At 41.8% G+C, this 19,924-nt stretch overlaps 1 protein-coding gene across 12 annotated transcripts in view; it reads left to right on the forward strand.

Annotated features, from left to right (window-relative positions):
- PLEKHA5 (pleckstrin homology domain containing A5) overlaps positions 1-10,975 on the forward strand; it is a 220,327-nt gene extending 209,352 nt beyond the window's left edge. For 8 of the 12 annotated variants that reach the window (XM_059682312.1, XM_059682313.1, XM_059682317.1 and 5 more), the window contains 6 exons: positions 1,555-1,764; positions 3,900-4,040; positions 4,557-4,681; positions 6,430-6,575; positions 8,021-8,126; positions 10,105-10,975. In XM_059682312.1, the coding sequence (XP_059538295.1) occupies positions 1,555-1,764; positions 3,900-4,040; positions 4,557-4,681; positions 6,430-6,575; positions 8,021-8,115 (717 nt within the window). In that variant the 3' untranslated portion in view covers positions 8,116-8,126; positions 10,105-10,975. The remainder of the gene's footprint in view (positions 1-1,554; positions 1,765-3,899; positions 4,041-4,556; positions 4,682-6,429; positions 6,576-8,020; positions 8,127-10,104) is intronic. The other 4 variants (XM_059682329.1, XM_059682314.1, XM_059682320.1 and 1 more) reach the window with 1 other exon arrangement.
- Positions 10,976-19,924: the final 8,949 nt, after the last annotated feature.

Here is a 19,924-nt window from a genome sequence, read left to right on the forward strand (position 1 = left end):
TTTTTTATAACTCTCTTAGATACTAGAAGAAAAGATTCTGCATAACTGAATACTAGGGGGGAAAGTATAGAAAACTATAGTTCTATAATGTTGGTACAAGGGAGATCTTTATAAGCAATACCTGCTTATAAATACCTGCAGTATAACAGACAAGTTCCATAATAGATGAGGAATAAATATAAATTATTTCTTTTTAAGGGTTTTTGTAGAAAATATGAAATAATAGTTCACAAATAAATGAAAATTGCTCAGCCTCAGTAATAATTTTTTAAAATCCTAACTGAGCTGCCCCAATGAGTTACTCTTTCCCAATTATCATATTGGAGAAAAGACCTAAAAATTGATAATATCCAACATTTAAAAAGAATAAAGTAGACTTGTACAATCACTTGATAAAGTAAGTTGCGGTGTGATAACATTTTTATGTAAACATAGAAAAACCAGGAGGAATACACATTTGTGATTACTGAAAATGAAAGGTGCACTAAAGTAGCCAACTTCCCAATCAGTATCTAGAATTAATTGTTTTTTAAAGCAAATATGTTTTATTTTCAAATACATGAGAATCACTTATTTCTGCCCGCTAGTCCTTTTCATTTTCCTTTTAGTTTCAACTTTAAGATATTTATTCTGTACAGTAGGGGATAGTTCTAGAGTTACAGCTCCTGCCTGCAAACATTGTCCAGATTGGAGTGGAGAGGAAGGAATCTTAGCCATTGGCCTGCTGTAGTGCTTGGTCACAGGAATACTTACCTCTGTCTTGGGTTCTCCCAAAATCTCCTCCAATGTCTTCATCGGTTTCCACCAATTCTGACCAGAAGATCCAAAGGAACCTATGAATTCCATAGCTTCTAGAATATGTTTAATCTTTAAAAGTTCTATCATAAAATAAGCTAAAATTTGCTTATGATTAATTATTGAAGTATGTATTTTGAATCTTGTACCAATATCTTTTTACATCCTTAGTAAGAAAGTGAAAAGTAAGAATTGGTTGTTTAATGGGACTAATATTTTTAAACTCTTTAGTAAACCATAAAAATTAGTCATATATGTGTAATGCTTTCAAATATAACCATCTGATTTATAGAAAATAAATAATTCCATAGTTTTATTCTTGATCATAAACTAAGGATGTTTTCTCTACTAGTCTTTCACGTTACAGTTTCATTAAAATAAGTCACTGCTATTTAGAAACTGTGCCCCCTATTTTCTCCTGTTCAAGTTTTATATAATTTCCTGTTGCATGGGGTAGAATCATTCCAGAGCTGCCATACCCGTTTGTATTTGGGGGTGGGGGGAGGGAGAGAGAGAGAGAGAGATACTGTTACTATTTTCTTTTCTCTTTCTCCTCTCTTTCCATCATAGACTATGCATCACCAATTACCTATTGAGGTTAAAATAATTTGCCTTTCTGTTGTTATATAAGTGACATTCAAAACCTCCATTTTTTATTTTGAAGACAAAAGAAATGCATTTCAGAACCTATTTTATTTCAACATACTTTTCAGAAGTCACTGTAGTTATGTGTTCATATGTTTATCCTTTAATTTAAAGGAAAGACCAAGGAGTGCAGTGGAGCAGCTGTGTTTGGCTGAAAGTACTCGACCTAGGATGACTGTGGAAGAACAAATGGAAAGAATAAGGAGGCATCAACAAGCATGCTTAAGGGAAAAGAAAAAAGCATTACATGTTATTGGTGCTTTAGACCAGTCACCCTTACAGAGTCCTTCAAACTTAAGGGATAATCCATTCAGGCTTACCCAGGTATAGCAGTTGCTTTTAATCATTGTGTGAAAAACTAATATCACTTGAATCTTAGAATCATAGTTACATGTTTTATGGGTTTTCACATGTCTGCCATATGGATAGTTATTTTACATTCTTTAACTGGTATAATGATAAGCTAAGACAGCTTGGTATAATGGAAATTCCCTGTGTTCAAAAACCAAAGCTAAGTAGCTTGTTGGGGCCCTTTGCACCAGCCATGGACTTAATCTCCTTTGCTGTAAATCAGGTAATGATTCGACCTGTCCCCTCTCCCTCACAGAGATACTAATATAAGTGCTTTCAGCAAATGTGAAATGCCATGCAGGCTACCAAGATAGTCCCCAATTCCCCTCCCAATAAAATGTGTATTACTCTGTGGCCTAATTTCACATGACCTAAATTGGAGCCGGAGAGAGCATCTAAATTAAAGCTCTGCTATTCATCTCATTTCAGCTTCAGCATTGTAAACTGACAACCTTTCGTTCCTTATTATTTGTTTGTGTGTTACCCCGATTCATAAATCAGAGCCTAGTCGCTTCAGTTTGATCTATCCCTGTTAGCAGACATGGATAGCTGAAAGTGCTTCCCCGTCTTCCTAGAAGTCTCCTTTTCATCGAACCCAGAGCAGGCGTCACTAATGGAGAGTCAGCGATTAGCAGTGTAATAACTGCATTCTGCAAATTACAAAATGAGTGGTGTTAAAAATAAGAGAGATGAGGATGAAAAAGTGTGAAATACTGCCTTTTGTTAGTATGCCATATATAATCCTATCTAATAAAAGAGAAACATGGTAATTGGCGTACGACCGCTACCCTTTTCATTGGCTAATCAGTGAGATATGCAAATTAACTGTCAGCCAAGATGGCGGCCGGCAGCCAGGCAGCTTGAAACTAACATGAGGCTTGCTTGCCCCAGTGACGGAGGAAACCAACGTTCCCCGCCTGCCGCTGCCTCTGAGCTGGCAGTTTAAGAAACTCTGTAACAAATACGCCCAACTTCAGCCAGCAGATTGGCAACATTGTAAGCAAAGGCCAGAAACCTACTTTCAGCCGGAGGCCTAAGAGCTGGAGCCAAGCCTCAAGCTAAAGCTGGCACAGAATTAAAAAAAAAAAAAAAAGGAAAAAAGGAGCGTTTGGGAGTTCAGTCACCCCCAGCCTGAAAACAGCCCTCAGCCCCTCACCCAGACTGGCCAGGCACCCCAGTGGGGACCCCCACCCTGATCCAGGACACCCTTCAGGGCAAACCAGCTGGCCCCACCCGTGCACCAGGCCTCTACCCTATATAGTAAAAGGGTAATATGCCTCCTGGCACCGGGATCAGCGGAGCCGCGAGGCCTCCCGGCACTGGAATCAGCGTGACAGGGGGCAGCGCCCAAACCCCCTGATCGCCCTGCGGCTCTATGTGTGACAGGGGGCGGGGCCACAACCTCCCTATCCACCCTGCTCTGTGCCTGATAGGGGGGAGCTCCCCCCCCCCCACGGGCCCTGCTCTGTGTGTGACGGGGTAGAGCCATAACCTCCCCCTCGGCCCTGCCCTGAGTGTGAGAGTGGCGGCGCCCCAACCCCCTGATCCGCCCTGCTCTGTGGGTGATAGAGGGCAGCACCCCAACCCCCTGATGGGCCCTGCTCTGTGCGTGACAGGGTACAGAGCCCCAACCCCCCTGATGGGCCCTGCTCTGTGTGTGACAAGGGGTTGCTCCACAACCTCCCCATCGACCCTGCCTTGAGTGTGACAGGGGGCGGCGCCCCAACTCCCCAATCAGCCCTGCTCTGAGCCCGACCAGGGGCTGCACCTAGGGATTGGGCCTGCCCTCTGCCACCCGGGAGCAGGCCTAAGCCAGCAGGTCGTTATCTCCCGAGGGGTCCCAGACTGCGAGAGGGCACAGGCCGGGCTGAGGGACCCCCCCCCCCCCCCGAGTGCACAAATTTTTGTGCACCGGGCCTCTAGTACCTAAATAATTAATATGTAGATAACATATATAAGTATATTGATATATATTAAATATATCTTGTTCCTCTTGATTTTCATAAAGAAAGCTTTTGAGTGAAGATCTGGCTTTCTTTTAGAATTAGCAGGTGCCATCTAATTGGTGCATAGTGTGACTCTAAGACTGCTCTGTGTCTTTTGGACAGACTCGAAGGAAGGATGATAACAGTAAGGACCCGGACACTGTCATTAGAGAAAATGATGTAAAGCCAAACCATGAAACTCCTGCAGCAGAAAGTGTTCGACTAAAAGAAGCTGAACCACAAAACACAGATTTCAGTGAAGAGGTACAGAACTTATGTTAGGACAGGTATTCCAAGAGGTGGGGGCAGGTTTTTTTGAAGATGAGATCAGGTGGTAATAAGGTTGAAAGTAATGTTTCATTCTGCCACAAAAGGCAAAGATCTAAGTAAAATGATCGGTTTTATATAATTTCATTAATTTAAAACTTTAAATTGCTGCTGGCCCAATTAAATTTGAACTCTTATATCCCAAAACAACTAACTAAAGCAATGTGCTTCGTCCCTTTGGGCAAATAACTTTTTATATTAGTAGTAAAGAATGTTAAGGAGGCATTTTAGATCCTGCTTCCTGGCATGTCAGTTTGGTGCAAATAAACTCATTAAAAAATTTTTTAATGTTAATATTTTTAAGATACTTGTGTCTACATTTATATTTCAGTAAGTATTTGACAGCATATGATTTTTTTAAACTTTTATTTAGTAATTATTTTAGATTTACTAATCAATATTAGATGTGGTATGAATGCCTTGAAAAAGAAAGTCTTTCTTCTTCTTCTGTAGTTTAAAAAAACAGAAAATGTTTTTTACGAAACACTTCTCAAGCCTGAGCCAAATGGAGTAAACTCTGAGGAAATGATGGATAAAGAAAGAAACAAAGAAGAAATGCCAGAGGATGTTTCATACAGGTACTAATTAAGGGAAACAAACAAATCATTCACAGATTTGGATAACTGCTTAAAAAATGGTAAACTTCAGAGTCAAAAAGTCTTGGATTCCAGTCCCAGCAAGCTACATACCTGCTTAAGGTGCAGTTTCCTCACTTAGAAGAATGGGGGTAATAATGGTATTTATTTCACAAGTGTTTTGTAAGGATTAAAAAAGAAAATACATGTTTAGCACTTAGAACTTAATACCTTTTTTTTTTTTAGAAGAGCAAGCAGTGAGACTAGGAAGGGCTTAGGAGAAGCCACAGGAGAGCCAGGCTGGGCTGCTTTGGCTCACTGGGAAGACAGAGAAAGAGGAGCCTGGGAGACAGGTTCAGGGTGTTAGCCCGGGATGAGTTGCCGCTCCCCTGGTTGCAAGTCTCGTGAGGTCCCTTAGAGATTAGGGAATACGTGTCTGTGGGAGAAGGAAAGGGGGCACAAAATGGCACAGGTATGCTCTCTGGAGGCAGAGCGCCTCGATGCCTTTTCTTTAAATGCCAAAAGGCACATAAGCTATAGCAAAGTAAGCACCTCACCATTGCCTTTGTAATGATAGTCATTGGTCAAAAGAAGTCTAAGCTGTCTGGTAAGTGTTTCAAAAATTATAGTGCTTTGCTGTTTATTTTTAGCTGTGTTTATTAACTAGCATCTTTAAGTGCATATCCTCAGTCTCATCCTCCATTTAAAAAATTACCCGTGTTAGAAAAGAGAAATGCTATGAATTAATGTTATTAGCAATGCCTTTATATTTCAAATTCAATTCTGCTATTCATTGAAGTCACTGAACAAAATATTTGGCAAAAGCTGATAAGAAAAATATCTCTGCTGAATTTTTGTTAATAGGCATAGATTGAAACACATCCAGTATAATATATATATATATATATATATATATATATATATATATATATATATACACACACACATATCTTATATAATAAAAGGCTAATATGCAAATCGACTGAACAGCGGAATGACCGATCACTATGATGCGCACTGACCAGCAGGTGGCAGATGCTCAACGCAGGAGCTGCTCCCTAGTGGTCAGTGTGCTCCCACAGGGGGAGTGCCACTCAGCCAGAAGCTGGGCTTATGGCTGGCAAGCGTAGCCAGGCTGAGGGACCTTCCCCCAACCACCACCCCGAGTGCACAAATTTCGTGCACCGGGCCTCTAGAGTGTGTGTGTGTGTGTGTGTGTGTGTGTGTGTGTGTACACATACATACATACATACAGTACACATAGACAACAGTATGGGGACAGCCAGAGGACAGGGAGGTGAGGGGAGGTGGAAGAGGGCAAAGGGGATAAGTAGGGATGGAAAGAGACTTGACTTTGGGCAATGGGCACATGGCGCAGGGTGCAGATATTTCGTTGAGTTGTGCACTTGAAACCTGTATAGTTTTGTTAACCAATATCACCCCAATAAACTCAGTTTTTAAAAATCTATGAGTTCAGCCTGGCTGGTTTGCTCAGTGGTTGAGCATCAACCCATACACCAAGAGGTCACCAGTTTGATTCCCAGTCAGTTCACATGCCCTTGTGTGGGCTTGATCCCCAGTAGGGGGCGTGCAGGAGGTAGCCAATCAATGATTCTATCTCATTGCTGTTTCTTTCTCTCCCTCTCCTTTCCTTTCTCTCTAAAAAATCAATTTTAAAATGTTTTTTGAATAAATTAGGAGAAAACTTAATTGCATTCTATAATAAATTTTAAAACATCTATTTTCATTAGCCCTCAAGATGAGACACAGATCACAAATCATAAATCAGAAGGCCATCCTGAAGAAAATACCGAGGACAATATTCCTGAGCAGGAAGAAAGTGATGTTTCTTATGAACTAACTCCTGAGGCTTCTAAAGGAAGCCAAACAATGGCAGGTAGATATTACGCATTTCATAATTTTCTCACTGACGCTTCCTCTGGACCTCTGAGCCTATTTCCCATGTAAAGGTTTTAGCCAGTTAAGCACCTTGACTACAGATGAATCCACCTTTGCCTTCCACAAGCACCTTTAGGAGGGTTGCCACTGAAAAGGAGAAAAGGGTGACCCCGCCTAACCAGCTAGGTACACTCAGAGGCTACTATTCTGGCTTGGGATCAGTTCATTTTTGGTTTGGGTTTTGCTTTTATTCCTAACACATACCATAAATTCTTTTCTAATAAGAAGATTCTTCAGTACTTGGAAAATTTACCTGGCTGAGTCTCTGAGAGTAGATTCTCAGTGTTCACAAACCTACCACTTTAGAAACTGGACGACTGAATGTCTACATTGGTAGAATGGATCTGTTTACTCTAGCCTAATCCATATCTGGGGTTTTCTTTGATGGTAGAAGACTGTGATCCATAGCTAAAAATGAAAGATTTCTGTGCTATTCTTTCACGTGTTTAGACTCTTCACATATCTTTTTTTCTTTATTTAGGACTTTTGGGGGGGCAGGGATCATAACATTAATGTATATTTCTAGCTCAAAAAACTATTCATAGTAATCCTCCCTCTCCCCCACCACTCCCCTAATCACTTTGCAGAAGGATAGGTACAATGAAATTCAGTTATTCAGGATTGTCCTTAGGTAGAGCATTTTTTGCATCTGATATGCATATGACATGCAAATTTATCTCATCATGATCCTTTGTAACCAATAGTAACCGCTCTCTCTTCCTTTGTCTCACTATCACTTACAAGGTGCTGTACACAGAAATTCTCACTTATTTTTTCATTGTCAGTGACACTTTTAGTTACTATTGTGGCAGGCCTGGGTCAAAGTGGTGTTATAGCTGTATTAAAACCACAACGTTTAAACTGTAGTGTATACCCGCATGGAACTAGAAAGGCTTTTAAAAAGTGATTCACTGCTAGACACCTGAAAATTGACTTCAAAGCAAAAAAATCCTTATATAATAAAAGAGTAATATGCAAATTGTTCCCTCGACCGGGAGTTCCACCGGAGTTCAACCAGGGGGCAGGGCAGGCTAGCCAACTGCCGGGGGCCCCGCCCACTGCCGGCCTGGCCCAATTTCCCCACCGGACCCACCCATGCACAAATTCGTGCACCGGGCCTCTAGTATATATATATATATATTTTTTTTTTCATTTTTATGAGATACAGTTGACATAAAACACTGTGTACATTTAAGGTCTGCAAGGAAGAAAAAGCTTAAACTGTTCCAGAGACATTTCATGCTGAATATTCAGTTTGCAGATTAGAAAGTAAACCAAATGCAACTATTATTTCCTCCTCGAAACATGTTCTTCACAGTATCAGCTTTCCTTCCCCAAGTGTCTTAAAGATGTTTCTCTTCTCGCGTTTTCTCGGTGTTTTAGTGAAAAGTCTGCCCTCGTCTCCGGAGTCCTCCGCATCCCCGGGCCCGCCCGCCCAGCCGCAGCTCACGGAAGGATCGCATTTCATGTGTGTGTAGTGTCGGAGCAAGTACGTGGTTTCCCTTCGCGCTTTCCCCGTAGGCTTTCTGACCAACGGCAGTTGCATTCATTCGACGGTTTAGTGGATAAAAACGGAGATTAATTCCCGGCCAGGCTTAGGGATAGTTGGCAGAGCAAGTATTGGAACCCGGGCAGTAACTCGCGTTTCCTCCCTTGGCCCTTCCAGTGACTGGCTGTCTTCCAATGTCTTCCAGCATTTTCCCTGTCTCTTATTTCATCTGTAAAAACAGCAAAACCTGGCCGGGACGTCCAACGCCAAAACAGGCCTCACAGTGTTCTGCAGCTGTGTTCCCATTGAATGTTCCTTTTCCATAGTCAGGTCTCAGAAGTCTGTTTAAGTCATTACATGTCGATTGAGTAATGTTTCTAAGTTAGTTTGACATATCTACCGCATTGGGAGTTTGTTAATTATTTTAAAGGACAAAGAAATGTTTATGGTATAGCCTAATAGATGGAATATTAAAATCTTTAAGATATATCAGAAATTATTTCTAAATTTAAAAAAAAATTTTTTTTTTAAGACAGGGAAGTAGTTACTCAGAAAGCCATGGGCAGGGAAAGAGAGAAGGAGAAAGCGTTCCTTGGAGTAATGTTCCTTCAACCACAGTTTCAGAACTGAGAATAAACCTTAAATTATTTAAACAACGCTAAATGCTACCTGCACTTCTGTGCGTGTAGATATACACTGTTTTTAACTTGTCAGAAGATCCGTAAGATACGGAGTGAGCATGTTATGCCCTTTCCTGCATTTTTTTTCCCCCTCAAAATATCTACCACATCTAGTAATTTTGTGCCCCAAGGTGACCGCCAGTTTCTGTTACATAGTTATAAGCAGCAAAAACACCTTGAGACATGAGCACCGTTGCACATCGCTTGACTTCTAGATTCTCAGAGTAACTGAGTACGGCAGTTAACCCGACCACGTCTGTTCAGTGGGCTTTTTTTTCTAGAGCCCCCTCACTCCAGTCGCACCGTTTGGCAGCAGCTATGATCCGCACCCTTCCTTTCAGCCAGAAGCGTTTGTGTTGAACTGTCTTGTCCTGTTGGTAACTTTTGTTTGAGATTGTGTCTATCTGGAGCCCTGTCGGTGCCGGGTTGACATCCTTTCTGGAGTCACAAACCATCTATCTGTTAGAGTCTCACCTGTGCCTTTGCCTCTGTCGCTCGAGAATTTAAACTTTAAACTACATATGTTGAGAAGTGACAGTTCTCACCAGTGACAGAGTCACATCCGGCAGAGGAATAGTACACGTTATGCTCCTCTGATGCCTCCTGTCTGAAGAAGTGATCGGGGCCCCTGTCCGTCTTAGTGGAGAAATGTACATTAGAAACCTTGCTCCTTACCTTTTGGTTCGATAAACAGGGTACAACTCTTTGTACACAGGCCATTCTGGTAATAACAAGTGTTCAGTTAAAACTCAAGCACATTTCCAGGTTCCTTAATTTGTTATTACTGGATTTTGTTTTGTTTTACTTTTATTTCCAGAGCCACTAGCATCACACACTAATGTGAGGTAGTTATTGCCTGATAGTTTCCAGTCCTGTGGCATGCAGCCACCACGAATAACGAGTGACACTCAAATGTGGTTATTTTATATCTTCGTATTGTGCCCATGTCATCTTTCTGAACTAGTAGTTCTGGCAGAACCTAGGAAAGTTTTACACACAGGCACTGCTGTGCAGGCAGCTCACCACATTATTACATGTGAAGTTATGCAAATCTTTGCTCATTTTGCTGATCTTTTGGATTCGGAATTGCTCTTTTAATTGCATTATGCTCCTTTGCTTTGTGAATTGAGCTTTTGGAAATGAAGAGAGAATGTCCTTTAATTGTATTATGTTTTTGGATTTTCAAGGCCATGCTTGTCAGTTCTATTGTTATGGATTGTCAGCCTTAGTTGCTTTAGGAAATGGTCATTCATTAACTTGCAGGTGTCAAAGTAAATTTCCCTCTCTTTGTTTTTCAGCTACACTGACTTCCGTGGAAGCTGTTCAGACCTAAGGACCCCGACCTTCGGCAATGTGAGAAGATATTGTACAGTATATTTTAAATCTATGAAATTCATAGTTCTGATGCTTTCGGCCACAGAGCATCGTTTTATCACTTCTGGAAAATGTTTATTCCAAAACAGCTTTAATGGCCCATATGTGCACTCCGTAATCTCAAGGTTATTATTCTGACACCAGCTTGCTGCTATGATTTCAGAGCACATAAGTCAAGGTGCTTTTTACTGTGTGGTCCACAGCCAGAGCTCACTTAGTTGCTGATTTCCAGATTTTGATGTTTCTAAAGTCTAGGTGGAGTTATATTTCCTTTTTCTTTTCAGTACATCATTTTAGTTCTTTCCAATGAAGCTTGTTTTGTTTTGTGTTTTCCTTCCATTTTGGCTACTGCAAGGCTTTGTTTCTCACTTGATTTGTAAAAATTTTATATATATATATATATTTAAAATGTGCCATTTTATTATTGCTAAGTGAAGTACGTCTCGTTTCCTGCTATAATTATTTCTCAGTCAGATTGCAATGTCAGCAGTTACTGCCACACTCTTGTCAGCTTAAACACAAATGTTATCGCTTACTGTTTCTTGAAAGACAATTTAAAATGTGGGTATTTTGAAGTACTGGGCTTATACTTCATTGGAATAGATGTGTACAGCAATAAGCAGGTTTTCAAATCTCCAGTACTTAGTTTGTGTACAAATGTAATTATGTTCATTGTGTATATATTATACAATGAGCACATGTAATGTATTAAAGGCTACTTACTATTGTTTAAATGCAAATGTTCATATCTCATTTCTTTTTTTATCATGTTAAATAAATGTTGATGTTCTTAAATCACTTGTGTTAGAATTTTTGCTCTTTCCATCTAAAATGGCAAGCCCGAGGACCAAGAGACTTGGCGGGGGGGTGGGGGCGCGCGGTATGTTAATCTTACCATTGTAGAGAATATCACAGGACCTTTTCCGTCATGGAGCCCGGCCTCCCCGTCAGGTTGAGGAACTTGAGGCCCAGAGAGATAAATTGCTTTTTGGCCACAGTTACATTTCATTCAGTGACAGAATCTGGACCAGAATACAGTTTTTCTGACTTGTCCCCTAAGGCCATCGGCTCAACACCACTGGGCAAATTTAGTTTTCTGAGGTTTCTCTACCTCATGTTGTGGAAACCAGCTCCAAGCATGTAGCCTCACTCTGCTCCGTGGTTTGCACTTGGGGGAGCGGGGGACGGTACAGAGCAGAGGGTCATTTCTCCGACACGAGTAACTAGAAACTGTTTCATCACAAGTAGGACCCTCAGAGATCGTTTTCTCTTACAATTCATTCTTTGCAGATGTTCACGCTCTTCAGAATCAATTACATTTTCTTCCCTCCGTAACCTTTTGTTCGTGCTCTATATTGTTCCCAGTGTGTGAGGAAATTTGACGCTTTTGGATTCCTGTATAAAATGGCTGGAACTAAATTGGCAGCGGTCAGTCTTCCTTTTTTTTTTTTTTTTTTTTTCTCCATGCTATATTAAAGAGGATTTAGATTTCATTCAAAACGCAGATGTATAAAATTCATCTGCTCCAAACTAAATCACTCAAAAAGAAATGCAAATAGATACAGTCTGTACTGTAGAAGGTCAGTGAAAAGAGAGGTTAAATGGGAGGATAGCATTTGGCTCTCTGTGTCCATTAAAACATGTTTACACATATCAAAGATGACATACACAGGTCTTCTCAAAGGAAACCATGGACAAATCATTTTTCCCCTTAGCTATGTTATGGTCATTGTTAGCGATCTTTTGTCAGTGTGGTGGGAGTATTTCTCTTTGGTTTTCGTTTGGGGCCTTTTGTGGGGCTTTTTATGTTGAATTGTGTGTGTGTTGCTTTGGTCTTATTAAGCACAACTTTTTTTTTGTAAATATTTCAAGAAGGAAACATATCCCATACTGGGGTACCTGGAAGCCTCAGGAGTTTGGAGAAAGCAGCATAGAGGAACTGTGATTCTTGTCAACATTTTAGAAAGCCAGATGCTAACCGTATATTTGCAAACAGTAAGTCAGCACAGGCTTGTTAAAAACACATTACTGGGCCTCAGCCCTAGCATTTCTGATTTAGCCAGTCCAGCGTGGTCCAAAACTGGGAGTTCTAATTCTAACAAGTCCACAGGTAATACTCATGCTGATGCTCTGGGCACCACTCTTTGAGAATCACGCTGTATTGTATGTTGAGTTTTCGTTTTATTTACTTACGTGTGATGGAATAAAATTAGGGTAAATTCAGGAGTTTTTATTTAGTTACAAGTGTGCACAGAGTGTAGGAGAATAAGAAAGATAATGGAACGACTCACGCTGTGGCCCAAAGGGAGGAGGGCAGAAGGAACTGGAACCCACAGAAGGGAGTCACGTGAGAGAAGCCCTTACTCTATTCAAGAGGCAGAGCCAGCCCTGGTGTTGGCAGCCCTACAGGGACTGAGCCAGGAGGAGACTGATGGCGCTGGCTTAGCGCCAGTTTCTTGCTCAGCCTCCCATTGGCTGCACTCGGTGGGAGGCAGCGATCACAGGAGTTGTGTCGGGGGGTGGCTGGGAACTCTTGGGGGTTTCCAAGACCTCTTCAGGAGAGCCTTGAAGTCAAAGTTATTTTCATAACAACACTAAGATGTTATTTGCCTTTTTCACTTTCATTCTCAGTAGTGAAGAATGGTGTTTCCCAAAGGCTCTCTGGCCTGAGAGATTTCAACAGATTGAGTGCAGAAGCAGATGTGAAAATCTAGTTGTCTTTGTTAATTCAGACAGTAAAGAGGTTAGCAAAGATGGAAAGCAATGTTTTTTATTCAGAGGTATGTTGTTTACTCTAACATGTAGTGGGTTTGCTTCTGTTATTTTAGACGAATGCGTCAATATTTTAACACCTCTCCGCTTTAATTTCTACTACAGTAAATGCCAATAGATATAACCCACAAAACAAGCTACTTAGAGTACATCATTGTTAAACATGTGTGAATCCTGAGACCAAAGATTTGAGAAACCCCCATATAGTTCTTACTGGTCAGCCTCCTGTGACAGGGCACAGCTGAAAAATAGCTGATCCAGAGGGACAAATAGAAGATATCAGCCCATCTTCCCAATAAAATGCTGCTTGCTCTTTTTTTTTTTAATAAGGCTCACTTTTTTTGTTGTTAATCCTTGCCTGAGAATATTTTTCCATTGATCTTTTAGAGAAAGTGGAAGATAGAGGGAAAGACAGAGAGAAACACATTGATTGGTTGCCTCCTATATGAGCCCTGACCAGGGCCCCAGCAGGGGAGGAGCCTGCAACCAAGGTACATGCGCTTGACCGGAACTAAACTCTGGTCCCTTTGGTCCGCCGGCTGACACGCTATCCACTGAGCCAAATGGGCTAGGGCAATAAAGCTCACTTTAAAAAAAAAAAATTTTTTTTAATTGACTTTTTTTGACAGGGAGGGAGAGAGAGAAAAAAAATGATGTGAAAGAGAAACATCAATCGATTGCCTCCCACATGCACCCCCACCGGATGGAACCCGAAACCTGGGCATGCAACCTGACCTGGAATTGAAGGCGCCACCTTTCAATGTACAGGCTGAAGCTCCAACCGCTCCAACTGAGTCACCAGGCCAGGCGCTGCTTGCTCTTTTCGCTTGCAAACCCCGGGGTCTGCTCCTTGAATTGAAAACCCCAATGTCTGAGTGCCATCCAGAGCCTGTGGGTCCTCCTGAGGCGCTGCGGGCTGTGGATCAGTCATGGGAAATGCTTCAGAAAGGCAGTGTCCAGACATGCAACAGTCTAGAAAGGGTGAGGCTCTCGTCCTGTGTCAGCTGCCACACACCCTTTGGCCATTCCTTGATCTCCAGGTGTACCTGGATGTTCTATCTAGCCCTCATGCCCAATTCAGACTTCCCATTCTCATTAGCCTGAGGTGATTACAAAATCATCAATTAAAAGTGGGTAAATGAAGATCTAGTCCATGTCAAAATGGAGTAGGACCCATGAAAAATAACTATGTCATCTATTCAAATTATATTATTTGAAATATGTGATTTATACAGAGACATTTGTGTTATTTATAAGAAATTTCTATTCTCTGAGTATTAGCTGTCTGGTTCTGCCCAACATAGGACAATGAATGACTCATTCCTTTGTATTTGAAGGAGCAGCTAAAGCTGTCTAGAAAGTTGTTGAGAATTTGCCCTAAGTAGCAGATGCTCCAAGATTTGCAGTTTTGTTTTTGGTTTGGTTTTTTTTGTTTGTTTTTTTTTTTAGAAATAACATCTCAACTACATTCCTGCCAAGTGTGTTGGGTTGTGTAGGCATCTGGAAACTGCCAAAGAGCAAGCCTGGGACAGCTCATGCTTGTCATATCCTACTGGAAAGTGACAGGCAGGTCATGGAGTTGCTCGCTTTTCTTTTTTTTATAATCCTCACCCGAGGATATGTTTTTGTTTTAATATATTTTTACTGATTTCAGAGAGGAAGGGAGAGGGAGAGAGAGATAGAAACATCAATGATGAGAGAGAATCATTGATCTGCTGCCTCCTGCATGCGCCCTGTTGGGAATCAAGCCCACAACCTGGACATGTGCCCTTGACCAGAATCGAACCCAGGACCCTTCAGTCCACATGAATTGCTTCCTGTGCAGGTGCCCTACCAGGAATTGGACCCTCCACCTTTTGGTGTACGGGACAACTCTCCAACCAACTGAGCACCTGGCCAGGGCTGGAGTTGCTAGCATTTTAAACAAATTGGCCCCTAGCCATGTCCCCCAAAACTGCCCATAAGCAAAGATGAGGGCAGCAATTCCTTCTAGAAAGGTCTCTGGTCTAACTTGAATTTTACAAAGATATACAAGCTTTCAATAAACATTGAAACATGCTCATTATTAGTGGCTATCAAAGATATACAAAACAATGAAATCCTTTTTTTAACCCATCATTTTGGAAATGATGCCCCCCAAAAAAAGTGTGATAATGCAATATGGTATTGTGCACTTCAACATTTCTCAAGAGGTGAACTTACACAATGTATGTCAGTTATATCAGTAAAGCTGGGAAAGAATTAAGGGGTAGATCTCATGTTAACTGTTCTTTACACACACACACACACACACCAAAAAAATACCCACAGAGGGACTCAAGGACACTCAGGAAGTGTTGGATGTCTATTACCTTGATTGTGATGGTATCATGGGTATTTGCATATGTCTAAACTCATCAAGTTGTGCACATTAAATGTGTGTTCTTCATATGTCAATTATACCTCAATAAAACTGTGTTGGTTTGTTTTTTGTTTTTTAAAAATGAGTGATAGAGCCCTGACTGGGTAGCTCGGTTGGTTAGAGCATCATCCCAATACCCCAAGATGGTGGGTTCAATCCCCAATCAGGTCACATAAAAGAATCAACCAATGAATGCATAAATAAGTGGGACAACAAATCAATGTATCTCTCCCTTCCTCTCTCCAAAAATCAATAAATTAAAAAATGTATTTAAATAAATAATAAATGGGTGATAGAGTTAGCAGGGTGTAGAGAAAGGAGTATATTCATATGAGGTTGGTGGGAGTGGCAATTAATAAAACCTTTCAAAAGCCTTAATAATGCACCCTCTTTGGCAATTCTTCTAGGAATTTATCTTAAAGAAATAACCTAGTGAATCTTTTGTACTTTGGTTTGTTAGTGGTTCAAAGAAGGGGTCTATTTGTCTCCCGTCATAAGAGGGAGGGAGCCCAGGGTTGACTGGAGGCTCGCTGGGAGTTGTTCTTTTCCTACTCTGTGTCAGCAGTGACCTCTACACTTTGGGCAGCGCCGGCAGGCTTCCTCCACTGCTTCCATCTGTCTCATTGGCCAGAACCAAGTGACAGGGCCACCTGACCTGTAAGGGTGTCTGGGAGAGCAAGTGTTTACCTTTCCAGCTTTTAGAATAAAGGAGGGCAGTGAGAAGGGAGTTGAAGTGGGTGTTGAGTGAGCCAAGCTGCAAAAAATACCCCACAACCCATATGTCCACCAGGAGGGAGTTGATGAACTAAATCAGAGACTTTCCATTGTACACAGCCGCTTACTGCGGCATGGTTAATCTCGTTCACTGTGTACTTAGTGAAAAGGGTAGATTACAAAGTAATATGTTCCCCAGGATTCCATGTTGCTAAAAAATGTTACATGTGTATCCTATACAGTCACAGGAAACCCTGATATACATGATAATGTTAATAAAATCCACTTGATGAGGCCTCCTGCCCTTCCTGTCTTCCACTCCCACCCCCAGCTGTGACCTCCATATCTTAGCCATAAATCTTTCCAGATTGATTCAAAGCCAAGAATAAGGAGAAAACCATAAGTCATTTTGGAAAACACAGTCGTTTGCAGTCTGTTACATTTCACTTGTCTTTCTAAGAGAACAAACTCCAGCATTTCCTCAATTGGCTGACAGAACTCGGTGGGTGAAGCCAGGTGAGAATTGTTGCAGGAACAGACTCAGCTCAGAATGGCGCAGAACCTGATGCTGCAGGACCGCCGGCCAGAAGGAAGCCCTGGGTGAGTGTGCTACGAAGAAGCTGTTTGTGAATTGGTCTGGGAGAACTTGATACTGTGAACGTGTCAGCTCCGAGGAAATCTCAGGAACCGCAACATTAAACATAGGCTCTCCTTGGAGTGCCAAGTGACTTCCTTTGTTTGGCTGCTGATGGGATGGTTCATAAGTAACTAACGACATTGCAATAGACCAGTGGTCGGCAAACTCATTAGTCAACAGAGCCAAATAGCAACAGTACAACTGAAATTTCTTTTGAGAGCCAAATTTTTTAAACTTAAACTATATAGGTAGGTACATTGTTAGTAACTTAATTAGGGTACTCCTAAGGCTTAGGAAGAGCCACACTCAAGGGGCCAAAGAGCCGCGTGTGGCTCGCGAGCTGCAGTTTGCCGACCACGGGCTCGGAGAACAGAAGAAGGACTAGGTGGGGAGATGAGTCGAGGCTGGCCTGCTTTAGCTCACTAAGAAGTCAGAGAAAGGCGACTTGGGGACAGGTTCAGGGGATTTGCCCAGGACACACTACTGCTACCCATTGATGCCCTAGTCCGTGGTCGGCAAACTGCGGCTCTCGAGCCACATGCGCCTCTTTGGCCCCTTGAGTGTGGCTCTTCCTAAGCCTTAGGAGTACCCTAATTAAGTTAATAACAATGGACCTACCTATATAGTTAAAGTTTAAAAAATTTGGCTCTCAAAAGAAATTTCAATCGTTGTACTGTTGATATTTGGCTCTGTTGACTAATGAGTTTGCCGACCACTGGCCTAGGTGCAAGCCTCTGGGGTCCCTTACAGTCCAGGAGGTGCAGGCCTGTGGGAAGGAGAGGGGAGAAGAGGAGGGGAAAGGTACCGGCGTGTTCTGGGAGGGAGAGCGCAGGCTGGACCTTCCTTTTGAGGGGTTTTAAAGGCTGGGCATTTAGGGTAGGTCTTAGGGAGGATCTCTGTGGACTGTTCATCAGTTTTGTGCTGATGTGCCAAAGTGAGATTTATTCCCTTAACTCAGTGATGGCGAACCTTTTAAGCTCGGAGTATCAGCATTTTGAAAAACCTTAACTCTGGTGCCGTGTCACATATAGAAATTTTTTGATATTTGCAACCATAGTAAAACATGATATTTATTTTATATATTTAAATGCCATTTAACAAAGAAAAATCAACCAAAAAAATGAGTTTGCGTTTCACCTCTGACACGCGTGTCATAGGTTCACCATCACTGCCTTAATTTAATCTGTCCTTGGGTTCTTGCTATCTATCTTCCTGAGTAGGGTGATTCAAGCTATTTACCCTCTGGTTGGGGGAAGAGAAGTGTAAACCATTTACTCTTTTTTTTTTATGTATTTTTTTAAAATATATTTTATTGATTTTTTACAGAGAGGAAGGGAGAGAGATAGTCAGAAACATCGATGAGAGAGAAACATCGATCAGCTGCCTCCTGCACATCTCCCACTGGGGATAGGCCCGCAACCCAGGTACATGCCCTTGACTGGAATCGAACCTGGGACCTTTCAGTCCGCAGGCTGACGCTCTATCCACTGAGCCAAACCGGTTTCGGCCATTTACTCTTTTTTAAAAAATATGTTTTTATTGATATTTTTAGAGAGAGAGAGGAAGGGAGAGGGATAGAGAGATGGAAACTTCAAAGAAAGAGAAACATCTATCGGCTGCCTCCTGCACATCCTGTACTGTGGACTGAGCCTGAAACCCGGCATGGGAATCAAACTGGGGACCTCTTGGTTCATGGGTTAACGCTCAACCACTGTGGCTGGGCAGCCATTTACTCTTAAGTGCCCTTGGTTTAGGGAAAATAGGAATACGATTTAACTTCTATTTGACTATCTGTCTCAGTTCCCCTATTCCACTTGTCCTGGCTTACTAGCCTGTCTCAAAAGGAGGTGTGATTGTTTTTAAAGTGACAGCAGCCCTGACCGGTTTGGCTCAGTGGATAGAGCGTCAGCCTGTGGACTGGAGGGTCCCAGGTTCGATTCTGGTCAGGGGCATGTGCCTTGATTGCGGGCACATCCCCAGTGGGAGGTGTGCAGGAGGCAGCTGATCGATGTTTCTCTCTCATCGATGTTTCTGGCTCTCTATCCCTCTCTCTTCCTCTCTGTAAAAAATCAATAAAAAATATATTTAAAAAATAAATAAATAAAGTGACAGCAATCGATTCTCATAAGGTTCCTGCAGATGAACCAAAAGGAGAATCGGAACATACTAGTACACTTTGCAGAAAGAATATATGAGCCCTGACCGGTTTGGCTCAGTGGACTGAAAGGTCCCAGGTTCGATTCCGGTCAAGGGCATGTACCTTGGTTGCAGGCACATCCCCAGTAGGAGGTGTGCAGGAGGCAGCTGATTGATGTTTCTCTCTCACTGATGTTTCTAACGCTCTATTCCTCTCCCTTTCTCTCTATAAAAAATCAATAAAATATATATTTTTAAAAAGAATATATGAGCTGTGGTCCCTTTACCTCCTTTTACAAAAGTAAAAGTAATCCTAAAGAAAAAGGAAGTAAAGAAGCTAAAAATCTGGAAGCAACAATAAAGATATAAACATGAGGCCCTTGTCAGTTTTCTCAGTGATTAGAGCATCGGCCCAAAGACTGAAGGGTCCCGGCTTTGATTCTGGTCAAGGACACATACCTGTGTTGCAGGCTCAATCCCAGGCCCCGGTGGGGTCACCTGTGGGAGGCAACAATCAATGTGTCTCTCTCACATCGATGTCTCTGTCTCTCCCCCTCCCTTCCACTCTCTCTAAAAACCAATGGGAAAAATATCCTTGGGTGAGGATTAGCAACAACAACAAAGATATAAACGTGAGGGTTGGGGACAGAAAGGAGCAAGGACTAGTAGATCAGGTTGAGACTAAGAGGATAATGAAGGACAAGGACACTCAAGTTTATCGTTCACTTAGCAGCTTTATACAATAGTGAAACCCAAAGAAGATCCTGTTTAAAATCAAATTATAAAATGTTCCTGACTATTGGTATTTCCTAAACTATCTGCATTTCTTAGCCTCAGCGGATCAACAGAATCATTTGGAGCTTGTTTTGTTTTAGTGTAAATTCCTGAACCCCATTATCCCAAATTTGCGATTCACTAAGTCTGAAATTTATCCAAGGAAGCTGCATTTTTTTTAAATGTATTTTATTGATTTTTTACAGAGAGGAAGGGAGAGAGATAAAGAGTTAGAAACATCGATGAGAGACAAACATCGATCAGTTGCCTCCTGCACATCTCCCACTGGGGATGTGCCTGCAACCCAGGT

This window comes from Myotis daubentonii, chromosome 2, assembly GCF_963259705.1.
Source record: "Myotis daubentonii chromosome 2, mMyoDau2.1, whole genome shotgun sequence".
NCBI lineage: Eukaryota > Metazoa > Chordata > Mammalia > Chiroptera > Vespertilionidae > Myotis > Myotis daubentonii.